General features: G+C 57.2%; 1 protein-coding gene across 1 annotated transcript in view; it reads left to right on the forward strand.

Moving 5' to 3' along the window:
• Nucleotides 1-13,126, forward strand: part of LOC119090019 (protocadherin Fat 3) — a 70,585-nt gene that overhangs the window by 25,815 nt on the left and 31,644 nt on the right. The window contains exons 7-10 of the mRNA XM_037212816.1: nt 8,515-8,716; nt 9,283-9,314; nt 12,861-12,923; nt 12,996-13,102. Of these exons, the coding sequence (XP_037068711.1) occupies nt 8,515-8,716; nt 9,283-9,314; nt 12,861-12,923; nt 12,996-13,102 (404 nt within the window). The remainder of the gene's footprint in view (nt 1-8,514; nt 8,717-9,282; nt 9,315-12,860; nt 12,924-12,995; nt 13,103-13,126) is intronic.

Consider the following 13,126-nt stretch of genomic DNA (forward strand, 5'->3'; position numbering starts at 1 on the left):
TCGTTGATTGGACAGGTGTTTGCGTCTTGCATGCATTGGTGTCCACAGTAGTTGCGCCATTGCGGGTCCACATAGTTACGGTGTTTGCGAACACCAATACAAAGCAGGATTGGCACTTCAGGCCGGTGAAGCTAGATTCTGCTTCTTTCCGTTTTACTGATTTTTGTTGATTATAACCGTCATCAGCTGGCAAAAACATAGAACCCCACGAGCTAGTTCAAACTACGTGTTTGGTCTGCGCTATTATAGTGTGTTAAGGTTTCATATTCTTACCAAAGGCCAGGTATATTGAGTTCCTTGTGAGAACACGCGCTCTGATGCATGGCTGACTTCCATGGCTGACCCCTGTTTCATGAGGCTGCAACGGATGGATTACATGTCAGTCGTAAGATGCTCAGAATTATGCTTTGTCAGCATATGGGCGTACGCACCCCACTGCAATTGTCAATATTAGATGGCTCAGGGTGTTTTTCAAATTGTTGTGGACAAGAACGAAAACTAAAAGGAAATATTGTGAGCGTTCTAGGGATGCAAATTTAGGAACTCTGTAAAAAAGACCATTTATAACAACTTAACTGATCCTTTCATGACCACATATTTCACGTCGGACGGGAAAAGTGCAACCTAGATGGACACCAGTGCCCCGTCATGGTAGTCATGCATCATGGACGATACAATTCGTTGGCACCGACTTTGAAGTTGTTGATTTTCTTGGAGCCCAGATTTAGCCAGTAGCATCAGTATCATAGTATCAGGAAGACACAACTGCTGGGTTTCTCGTCATCTGGCATGTCAGCTCACTGGATCTTTTTGTACTATTTTGAAAGGCGCAATTTTTCAGGCAATTCCTAATCTCGCTATCATCAATGTAGATTCCATGGTAATTCATGGTAATGACATTCCAACGGTAATGCTCAACATGTAATTTGTTATACTGCTGTGTTGTTCCACGCTTGGCACATGCTTTGCCATGCTTGATTTTTTTTGACAGTTTCTGCCATTTTTTGCCACCAGTAGTTCCTGCGAACTGCTCTGAACTGGCAAAAACCGGCCGGCAGTTTACGTTTCAGTCGGTTACTGCCAGCCCTGGTGCAGTGTGGCCCAACCTGCCTGATCAATAGCTGAGTTGGCTGGGACGCCCTGACTTCATCACTCGGCGCCAACGATCTGTCGTCACATGGCAGCCACGGCATGCCCCTGGCTCAGTTGTGAATTATTTATGCTAGTTAATATCTATACGCTCACAATGTTCCACCGAGCTAACCCGACGCACTTGAAGTGCTCCGAATCACGCTGCGGACTGGCGTTTATGGCCGTCCGGCTGATGGGTCGGGTCCGTGCGGTAGTCGGGTGAGCGACCTCCGTTTTGGACGAATGAATTGGCGGGTTGATAAGGGTGAGGACACCCACAAGACAGTTTGATTGTTTAAGACGGCTGTACTGTTTTTTCTTGTGGATGTGAAAATCATGTGCGATGAACAAACATTCTTGAACTGGAGCGATGACTGTTGTCTTGTGCCCGGTGTTCTTGAAAAGATGCCTGCCTTGTTGGTCGCTGAAATAGCGAATTATCTGCTTTCGGTATGCCCTGGTACATTAAAGGATGGCTCCTTAAAAAAGCTGGTAATGCCGAAACATCGGAAGCTAAAGACCTTCTTCCTTGATATCATGCACATGACGTGTTGAGTTTGCTTTGTCAGGCTTTTCAATGAAATGTTCACATTTGTGTGGTTTTCTGACTGAGTGGCCGGATTGTAGCACACAAATGTCGACGACCATAACGGTATCTAAGCGTAAAATTTTCCAGCTCCTTGGCTTGCATGCAGCTTATTTACCACATTGTTCCACACCGGATGACGTGAGGAGTGTCGCGTGATCACGTCGACGTAGTTCCGCGAAATTAGTAGTGGGCGGGGCTGGGGGGTCAAGCAGTGAAACCAATGGCGAAACGCACCGCCAAAATGAGCCGACGAACGGTTTTATCCCCTGATTTGCCTAACTTCCTTTTTAAAGTGTGGGAGGTGGGTGGCGAGGGGGGACGGGAGCCCCGCAGCTGAACAGAGCTGCGCCGCCGCGTGGTCAGGATTGACAGCGCTGTCGGCTGACGGCCCGGCGGACAACCAAGGCCTATGACCCCGCCAACCGCCGCCACCGGCCGCCGGTTAGCGGGGTGTGGCGCCATGACCTTTACGACGCAACAGTGCATCTTTTCTTTCGCAAAATTGTGATGCTTCCAAACTTCAGCAATTGTTGTCAGACACCGGTGGCGTAATTATGTCCAGCGTACGCAGTGCAATCATCTGCTGTCCTTTTTCTGATAACCGTAGGTGGTGAATGAAACATTCCCACCAAGTACGTTCCCGACTCCACGTGAAGAGTGATGAGCAGCGCTTGGATGGCAAATGAACCGGGACGGACATCGTTCATTGTCAAAATGTAAACGTCTCACTTATTTCCGTGAGAATCACGCGGTCTGCTATGCTTTAGATGTACGGCACCTGGGGTTGAGAAGAGCAAGTGATGCGACTGGTTTGTTGCATCCCTTTTATTTTGATGGACGACGTGTTCAGGTCTCGTCTGTCGCGTTGAACCGACTGTGGTGTTCGCATATGATCGCCATCTCGGCTGTAACGTCGGCAGCGACGTCGGGATTTGGATATGGCTCTGACAAAAGAATTTGGAGTTGAGCAATTGGCGGCACATTGTAGCCGGGCTTGAATCGAACCGGGACGCCAACCCGTCACCAACCCGCCGCAGTAACGAGTGCTTGCCGCCGCGTTGAGGGCGTAACTGTTTCATGCATCTGTCAATGATACACGCCGCCGCTCGTGGGCACGTGGCGATTGAGGCCTCGGCGTTTCAACCTTCGGAGATTGTCCGATATTGACGTGTGAGGCAGGAGGGCCTTGGTGCCGGGGCGCTGTGACGGAAGCAGCGGCAATGTGGTCACCGCACACATCGTAAGTAGGTGTTCCCGCACGACGACTGCCCGCAAGGAACAGGGTTAGAGCATGGCAGTGACAGCACAGGAAAAGTGAGAAGGCAATTGCTGCTGTACGTGTGTGCCTCGAGTGCCGGCATGGGTTGGCTCGCGACAGGTGACCTTTGCCGTAGCGTGCCGTGCCGACCAGACCCGACCTTTCGCCGACTTTTCGTGCACCGTCGCTGGGGAACAAGGAGACGCGCCCAGTGAAGGCCGGTACAGAAAGGCAACCAGCGTGAAGCTCGCCGAGTAGCCAAACTGCTCACGAGACTCTTTGGAGGATATTTATTGCTTGGTGATGGCTGATAAAACATCACGCTGACGAAATGCCCTATAGGGACGATCACTCTAAACATTGAGCAACTATCCGTCATTATCAGCAGAGCAGCACCCTGCACGAGTGCCAGCTCACCGCACTCGGTAATGGGCGCCAGGCGCTGAGGTCGGAGCGGCGCCTGACGCCTCCCTCGCGTAAGCGGGGCCCTGTCCGTGGGTGAAGCGTCCAGACCGTCCTGCGATGTCAGTGGGGCCCTATCCGTGGGTGAAGCGTCCAGACCGTCCTGCCATGTCAGTGGGACCCTATCCGTGGGTGTAGCGTCCAGATCGTCCTGCGATGTCAGCAGGGCTCCTGGCCGTGGGTGTAGCGTCCAGACTGTCCTGCGATGCCAGCGGGGCCCCTGTCCGTGGGTGTAGCGTCCAGACCGTCCTGCGATGTCAGCAGGGCTCCTGGCCGTGGGTGTAGCGTCCAGACTGTCCTGCGATGCCAGCGGGGCCCCTGTCCGTGGGTGTAGCGTTCAGACCGTCCTGCGATGTCAGTGGGGCCCCTGTCTGTGAGTGTAGCGCCCAGGCCGTGCCGTGATGGCGCCGGCTCCCGTCCGTGGGCGCCGCGTCCAGACCGTCTCGTGATGGCGTCGGCTCGGCGCCTCACGTGTCAGCGGGGCCCCCGCCCGTGGGTGTCGCGTCCAGACCGTGTCGTGATGGCGTCGGCTCGGCGCCTCACGTGTCAACGGGGCCCCCGCCCGTGGGTGCCGCGTCCAGACCGTGTCGTGATGGCGTCGGCTCGGCGCCTCACGTGTCAACGGGGCCCCCGCCCGTGGGTGCCGCGTCCAGACCGTCTCGTGATGGCGTCGGCTCGGCGCCTCACGTGTCAGCGGGGCCCCCGCCCGTGGGTGTCGCGTCCAGACCGTGTCGTGATGGCGTCGGCTCCGCGCTGCCGGCTCGATCGCAACCTTTCCAGCGGCTGCAGGCGCGTCGTTAAACCTGAAACGGCCCTGGAATGAGAATTGGTGCCTGAACGGCCGAATTCGTGCATGCCGCGACTGAACTGGCGGCTCCGGCTTCTGCCCGCTGGGCTGCTGCTCACCTTGGACGGCGAATTTGGCGCCAATTTCCATGCAAATGCGGCCCATTGTGGACAGATATGACCTATTTCCCGAGCTGTAATCGTTAGCCAAACGATATCTGCAGAATCTGGGGTACGTCACAGATAGCGAGTGTGACAGAGTGTCGAGTTGGTCACGCTCATTCAACTTGGACCGGAAGACCAACGCAATCTAATGCATAAATGAATGATTAACTCCCACCATCGACGAACGCCAGTGGTGGACCCCGCAAAGCTCAGCAATATGACGTGTGGTGAGAGGTGGCGGCAATGAGCTGCCAGCGAAAACGTTTGTGTGTTGCCAAATGAAGAGCGGCGTAGATAGCGACGGCTCGGTATCTGTATGTACTCCAAGTGCACGCTTCATTTCATATAGTGAATCGTGTGAGGAGCTGAACCCTGATGTGAGCTGTACCCGACGCTTTCTACGTTGACAGGAAGGAATTCGTATTCCAGCCAACGTGCTATTGTTAATTCCCCCACAGAGTATTGCATTGTTTTGGTTACTATGTCCACCGATCTTCCACCATATCCAATAATTTATTTGAATTTACTAAGCTCCAGCGTACTGGCAGTGTGCTTCGCTGGCCAGTTTGCTTACTGCTGGCCCATTCTGCCTTCATCACCGGTTGGATTATGGAGGCTGGCTGACCTGCGCCCGACTGTAATTTCAAGGCATCACGCGAGGAAGCCCCACATAATGCTGCCGGCGGCCTTGCGTGAGCGACGGCGGCGCCCCGCCGTCTCGGGTGTTGCTCGGTTGTCGCGGCCTCGTCCAGGTCCGTCCGTGTGTGTCAGTGGGACGGCACGTTATGGGCAGCTACTGATCTTTCGAATTTCGGTGGAGCGGCCCGGCCGCCGCGGCTGGACGCGGCTGCGCTGTTAAGGAAGGACGCGGTGGTCGAAAGGACGTGCTGGGCCTTGGCAACTCGCAACAGCAATTTACGGATGAAGGTGACTTTACGTTGACTGATGCGTCGTTGTCGAAATGGTCCTGAGTGGAGCAGTTTTTCATTTCGATGCAATGCACGAGACGTGTTTTGGCAACATAATCAAAAAGGAAAACTTTTTCGCATTATGCCTGGTAAACTCGCTTGTTTTCTGAATGCAAGTGAAAGCGAGCACTGAACGAAAACTCCATATATGAACTTCACTTGCTCGGTGAATTGTGGCTGGTCTGCGTTCTGTAGCGGCGAAGAATGTACCTGTCCAGGCCCGACCGACGCTGATGCTCAAAACAGTAATGCGGTCCGTTCATGCGTGATGCGGTGACTGCCATTTTTGGTCTCAACATCTTGTCGCAGGAATGTATAGGAGGCCAATATTATTTGTTTATCCAAACCGTCGTGACAGTGACATTTACTACGAAAGAGGTAAACTTCCCTAGCACGGAGGGTCTGCCTTTCAAGCTTTGTGGATGCGTTTCTTTCTAGAACTTTTCTGTTTTGTAAAAGTACTTTGGGCAGGGGCGAGGCTAGGGGCAGCTAGGGTGGGTCGTGGAAGCAGAGGCCCTGGAGGCTCGTGCGAGGCCAGGGACAGTTGGAACGGGTCGTGGAAGCAGAGCCACTGGAGGTTCGTACGAGGCCAGGGGACAGTTGGGGCGAGTCGTGGGAGCAGAGGCCTTGGAGGCTCGTAAGAAGCAGGGGACAGTTGGGGCAAGTCGTGGAGGCAAAGGCCTGGAGACTCGTGCGCCTCGCGATTGCCTCTCATGGCCTTGACCTTGGCCTGGCTGGGGTTCGGGGTACTCGTCTCGGTGAGCGCTGACCTCCCGACGCGGGGGTGTTGCCCTGGGATGCCGACTCAGCTGTGTTGTACCGGCCCACTGGAATCGGCTCAGTGTTAAAGCTCGTCTGTACTGTTGCTATGCATGGTCTGCTTGCTTAATGGCATGCTGTTTTTCGCTCAGTGTGTGGGCTTTTTCGACTGCAGTGAAGCCACTACGCTGGTTAAGGCGCCTCGTGAGAACGGCGCCGGGCTGCGCGGACGCCACTTCCTCCGCTGGTGTGCCTGGTTATGTTCAGTTTCGCCGACACCCCAACGACCGCCTGTCCCCTTCTGCCTTACTCGGCCTGTGTTAAGGTGCCGTGCCTGGCGGCCGCCATCGTGCCGGACCGTGGTTTTGGCCGCACAAGGGCAGATGCCGCGCAAACAGGGTATATAGGCAGCGCTACAGGTGCGCAGTGCCCCGGACGCGACAACCAGGCCAACGGGGTCCGATCGTGGGGTCCGATCGTGCGCTTGTAGCGGACGCCGCTGTCATGTGTTATGCAGCTGGCGAGCGGACTGATAGGGTAGCAGTGCAGGGCGGCGCTGACGCTGACCGGCGCCACCGACAGAGAGACCACTGACGCCGGTGGGGATGCTGGTCCCGAGCGGACCGGTCCCGTCTCGCGCAGACCGGCGCATGCCGCGGACCGGCGTAGACCGGCGAGGACCGCGCGGACCGAGGGGACCGTGCGAACTGTGTGGACCGGCGCGGACCGGCGCAGACCGGCGCAGACCGGTGTGGACCGGCGCGGACCGTACCCCGCGCTCGCTTGTCATCGGCGATGGCAGCGGCCGCGACCGGCACCCGCCACAGCAATGCCCGGGAAAGGCCGGCCGGCCGGTCGGAGACCCCCTCGTGCGGAGCCTCGCCAACGCGCCGATGTTCTCGGGAGGGCCAGACGGGTGGGGGTAATGGCTCTTCTGTATCGAGTAGCCACCGAGACCGCTGAGCACCCGAAACACTCTGCTAAGTGCTCCTAGTGGGAAGAGCCGCGCAGCTGAGATGCTATCCCGGTCATTTGTCCATATCTCCAGACAAGCACACAGAAAGCCTTTCTCGTGTGGCTCGCCACAGCTTACTATCGAACGAAGGACCCTCTGAGGAATTCGGAGGTTTACTCGCTGTCTGGCAGGTGTCTGGAGACGTCCGCTCCATGAATGCATGCATGAAGAGCGATAACGTCACTCATGTTGGCTTCGTCACGATAAAAATCACTGGCGTCCTGTGTTTTTTTCTTTAATTTGTTGTAGACCAAAGGCGTTCGTCTCAACTGCTGTTGATACGCGCCTGGGCGGCCGGTTAAATGCGCCTCGCTGGGATGGGGGTGGGGTCAACTTGCCCGCTCTAAGATCTCAAAAACCAGGAGCTGGATACGTCATATTCACGGGGCAAGTACGGCTCTATGTGAACTCACTTGTGCCAAACTTTGAAGTTTCTAGGTTGTGACATTCGTGTCAAGCAAGGTCAAACTCTTGATAGGCACCTGAAGTTCCTTTCTATGTCCTTACGTAACCAGCTTTAATCTAGATATCACGTATAAGCAAATGTCATTGATGCTTAAGTCATCGTTCTTGCTTGACCTTACGAAATTGAAATGACAAAACCCCTTCGGGATTGTTTAGATGTTTGAATTTACAATCGGCACCAAATACAACTATAGACGGGATGCTGCTAAAATTTAAAAAGGTTAAGTCCATTTCAGGTCATTGACTCCGTTGACTTTCATGAAGTCAAAATAAGAAATTATTTTGACGTTGTGGTCCAGGAATTCGAAAGGAGCGCCACAAGTACCTCTCAAAGCAAGTTTTCCAGTAACAATGCGGTTTGGTTTTGACCTTGATCTTTGGTTCGGCTGCGCCGCGGCGTTCGGATGTTATTGCAGAAAAAAACCCGGGGGGTGAAGTGTTGACCCCTACCCGAGTGCATGTTAGCAGTGAGGACCTGCTGTCCCAGTTGAAAGTGATAAACGTGTCGGCAGTGAGGTCTCTTGTTGTTTCAATGTGGAGACTACGTCCAGAAGCACTGTTAAACATGTATCTGTTGTCACCGCATGCAACGGTAATTGACAGTGATCGTTCACTCAGCGTCATCCCATTGTTCCCCTGTTTCGGCGACATACGGTGGCCTGGTTACCGCTGAAGCCCCCGCTGTCCGCAAGCAGGGACAGCAGACGGTTGTTGGCACAGTCATAGTGTTTGGCTGCGCTGTTTGCGCGTCAAGGCGACAGACCACAGTCTGGGCAGCACCGAAGCTCGGCCATTGCCCCACCCAGGTCAGGGCAGTGGACAGCTGTGCTGTTACCACCGAGCTCTCCCGTTGTCGCCAGATGACGGCGGCGCATTGTGGCCAGTTGCTCACGCTGAGCGCCACTTCTGTGTCCAGGTGCGGGCGACGGACGGCGGCAAGCCGGTGCGCTCGTCGGTGGCGCGGGTGCTGCTCACCGTGCTGGAGGAGGGGCCGCCGCCGCCCCACCCGCCCCGGGTGGACCTGCCTGAACGGGCCGTCCAGGTGTTCGAGACGGACCCGGTCGGTCACCTCGTCATCCTGGCCACTGCCAACGCCACGCTGCTCTTCAGTATTGCAGGTGAGGGTCAGAACTTTTGGGCCGTGGTCTCCTGCGTGTCTCTCAATACGTCATGCCAGCCACCGCCAACGCCGCGCTGCTCTCCAGTATTGCTCGCGAGGGGGAGGGACCGGACTCCGTGTATACATGCACTTACCTCTTTCCGTGCCGCAATCCGTGTACATGCACGAAGGTTGGACTAAGGCATTGGAGGGATGTGCGTGATGATTCACAATGATGCATGGTATGCAGACACATGCCCTGGAGTGTTGCACCTACGAGCCATTGGCGTGCTTATGGTACGCCGAAGCACGCCGGGCCGGCCTCACGTCCGATGCGAACGGAAAATGGCAGCAAACAAAACTGAGGCCGCATGCCGCCGGAGAATATGTCAGCCGGCGGCGAAGTTCCGAACACTGGACTGAAATATGCAGGACCCGTGGCCATGTCGCGCCCGGCCAGTACCCTGCCGAGGGGCGTATTTGTGCCGCCTGCAAAGGTCAGCCAAATCGTTCGAAGCACCCGGAGTTTATGAGCAGCTGCAAGTGTCTGACCCTCGCGGAATAATTCAAACGATGGCCCTCCAGTCCCCAACCACGCCAAGTTTTCGGTCGATCCGGTGAGTGCGTTCTGACATACGCGCTTCGCTTCGTGGCTTGCCGGACCGGTGTAGCGTTTAGCGTATGTAATTTTTTCTTTTGTGCGGCGAGGTTCCTTATTTCTGCCACCTGCCTTTGACTCGTCACGCACGGTTGCCCCACCCTCCCCCTCTTCCCACCGGTAATCTATCGAGAGTAAAGGCTGTCGCGCCGCGAGTGCCGGCCGTATTAGCCTGATGGCATCTGGACGCGGAGCAGCGCTCGCCCCAGTTGGAGTGAAGTCCGTGCCGGCGCCGGCGAGGGCCATTGCACCGCGCTCCCATCACGCGTTCGGCCGGAGTGCAGCTGTGCCGAAGGGCTGCGGCGGAGCCGATGCTGCCGAGTGGCGCGCTCCCGCTGCTGCGTAATGGATTGGTCTGCTGAGGCGCGGTCCCGTATTGAGATGTGCGCTTCTGGTACACGCGGTATGATCGAGCGGCCAGTGAGTCGTGCAATGGACAGGGTGAGTGGCGTTCAGTTCGAGCCGATTATGTTCATTGCTCACCGAGGCGTGCGCGGGGCAATGCTGACTAAAATACGGCCGCTGTGGATTCAGACTTGCAATCGTCCTGGCTATAGATGGAACTACGTGACTCGAATGCAGAATCGGTGCTCGAGTGCCGTTACAAAACGCAATGCCTGCGGCATTGTGTTTTAGGCACCGCGGTAACCGAGGTGTTCTTTACACGCGATAGCTAAATGTGCCATGGTAATAAGTCCGCCTTGAAATGCGTGTGCCTGTCGATCCATATTAACGGGCGGGTTCGTCTGTATTCCGCCGTGTGTCCGTTCCCGGTCCAAATCGGTCATGATTCCGACAGAAGCATAACAACAGATTTGCGCCCATTCTTAAATCCCCACAAAATGGGTAGAGATGCGATACGAGAAAGTTGTTTTCATATTCTTAAGCAGCCTTTTCTGCATCTCTCGGACGATTTTAAGGACCAGGACTGAAAATGGCCTGCGGTTATAGCTTGCATGACTGACATGCATGGACTATTATAGCATTACCAGTCAAATGGCTGCGGTGTGCACTTCGGCACGTTAGGTCAGTTTTAGAGCATTCGATGTGCATCACGAGCAGGTGGTGGCATTCCCTGTGATTCGGGAATAGGTCCACACATTTATTCTGCCCAGGGACTGGGCATTCTCCGACATGCTGGCAGGAGAGAATAACTGATGACCATTTGTTACGTCTGTATCGGGGAACTGCTCCCATGTTACGGGATTGATCCCAGGCCGGTGATGTACGCCCAATCGCGGTGCATGTGGTATTCCTTTCCCGGTGGGGTTAAAGACATTTCTGCCGCAGGCGCAACACCGGAGGCAGATTCAGCGTCAACAGCCAGGGCGGCATCGTGATCTGTCCCGCCCGCTGGACTGGGAGACAACGCCGAGTACACGATGAACGTCCTCCGCCACGGACGGACACCACGTGGTCTTCACGCCGGAGGGCCGCGGAGGACCACAAGCCCGAACACCTCCGTCGCAGTCTACACCTCTCCGCGCTGCTCCGGGCGCTCCCTCACCACCGCCGCCCCGCATTCACCTCCGTGCAGTCTTACCCGCTCCGCGCTTCTCCGGGCGCTCTCCCTCACCACCGCCGCCAGCTCAGTCCACCTCCGTCGCAGTCTACACCTCTCCGCGCTGCTCCGGGCTCCTCCCCACCACCGCCGCCCGCCAGCGCAGTCCAACCTCGTCCGTATACACCTCTCCCGCGCTGCTCGGGCTCTCCCTCACCACCGCCGCCAGCGCAGTCCACCTCCGTCGCAGTCTACACCTCTCCGCGCTGCTCCGGGCGCTCCCTCACCACCGCCGCCAGCGCAGTCCACCTCCGTCGCAGTCTACACCTCTCCGCGCTGCTCCGGGCTCTCCCTCACCACCGCCGCCAGCGCAGTCCACCTCCGTCGCGGTCTACACCTCTCCGCGCTGCTCCGGGCGCTCCCTCACCACCGCCGCCAGCGCAGTCCACCTCCGTCGCAGTCTACACGTCTCCGCGCTGCTCCGGGCGCTCCCTCACCACCGCCGCCAGAGTGCGGCCGGTACGCCGCGAATGGGTTTCCATCTGAGGGCGCGGGTTGTCCGGGTGCGGGCGGCCGCGAGCCGCCGGCTGTCTCCAGCAGTCGGCCCTCGGCCACCGCCTGCTCAGGTATCGACGCCCGTGCTGGGTCTGGCGACAGCGTGCGACGCGCGTTTTGTGGGCCCTCGGGGAAGGAATAACGCGCCGTTAGAGCCGGCACGGTCGGCGGTGGGCCGTAATGACCGACTGGCGTGGTCATTAATTGCCTTGTCGGAAGTTTGTGTTCGAAGGGTCATCTGCGCCAACATCCGGCGCCGACCAGAGCCTGTTGGCAATGCGGAGGTTGTGGGCGCGTGTGCCACTGTCCTGAAGCCTTCCTCGAAGCGAGCTGCTCCGCCGCGTCCCGTTTGGCGTGCGCTGTCGGCATGGCTGCGGCTGTGTTGGGCTCCTGCTGTTGCCGACGACTGGTGCGACGGTGTTGTTGGTCTGCCCGGTCTTCGTAAACGTTACGCGAGATACATGTTTCCATTGAAGTCACCAGGGCAGTAATCTTTCCCTCCGGTGATCGCAATGCCGTCTGTACAAGACGGCTGACAGGGCGTGTGCTCCTGACGTCACATATTTCCAACGAGCGTCGCGCACCGCCAGCTGTGTCAAGTACTTGTCCACAAAAGTGCACGGGGGGGGGGGGGGAGAGGTAGCTTGGGAGAACAAATTATGAGAACAACTGTCGTCAGTTGATTCAGCCTTGTTGGCGGTGCTCCGCGAGACGGCAGTGGTCTCCGCGCGGGTGCGAACCGCTGGCTGGTGTCCGCATCTGCTGACGGACGGGGGCTCATTTCGCCGCAACACCGGTCGTTCTCAAATGTCGACGCCACAAAGAGGTCTCTTGCCTGCTACAGGGCGTGATGAACGACTGTGTTCGCGTCCCGCGGGGCGGGCGCCGCGGACTCGGGTATTTCTGTCGGGGTGGATTGTTTGCCGGTGCGGCTGACTCCGCGAGATTCCGGAGCTCCCGCCCACTCCGCTCTTAGCAAATGACCCGGTCCCTTGCTGCAGGCCGTCCGGACCAAGGAAGGGCGTATTCGTCTTCTTATTGGTCTTTCTCTGTCGAGCGGCCGGCCGGCGACACGCTGCTTGATCTCTGCCCCCCCCCCCCCCCCATCGGCAAGGGATTATTGCGCACCGCTGCTCAGGCACTCCTATATTGCTCTGAGTTGGCCGGTGTCGAGCCTACCACTGCTGGCGTCACTGGCCCCCTCCCGTGGCATCATGTTAACGATGGACGTTTGGTGATCGCCCAGCCGTGCACTGTGTGCCGTCCCACACTGTGTTAAAATTGACTAAAACTGTAACACGGTTCCATTCAGTATTCTAGGGCCTGTGTTATGCGTCCCGATGTTGTGCACGTCTCACGATGTCTTTGTCATGCCTGCTCGTCCGCCGCCAGCTGCGGATCACAGTCTCAGTGCGTGTCTCACGGTGTGTTCACCATGTCCGCCGCCAGCTGCGGATCACAGTGCTGGACGTGAACGACCGGGATCCGGCGTTCGAGCGCGCCCTGTACGCCGTGAACGTGTCGGAGGCGGCCGAGCCGGGTGACCGGCTATTGACAGTGAGCGCCGCCGACCCGGACGGCGAGGCGCTGCTCTACTACGGACTGGAGGCGGCGCAGAGCGACCGCTCTCTCCGTCTGTTCAGCATCGACCCCATGACCGGCCAGGTCACCGTGGCCGGACGACTGGACAGGTGAGGTGATCGATTGGGTCAGTC

The sequence above is a fragment of the Pollicipes pollicipes genome, unplaced genomic scaffold, assembly GCF_011947565.3.
Source record: "Pollicipes pollicipes isolate AB1234 unplaced genomic scaffold, Ppol_2.1 Scaffold_3087;HRSCAF=3621_pilon_pilon_pilon, whole genome shotgun sequence".
In the NCBI taxonomy this organism is placed as follows: Eukaryota; Metazoa; Arthropoda; class Thecostraca; order Pollicipedomorpha; family Pollicipedidae; genus Pollicipes; species Pollicipes pollicipes.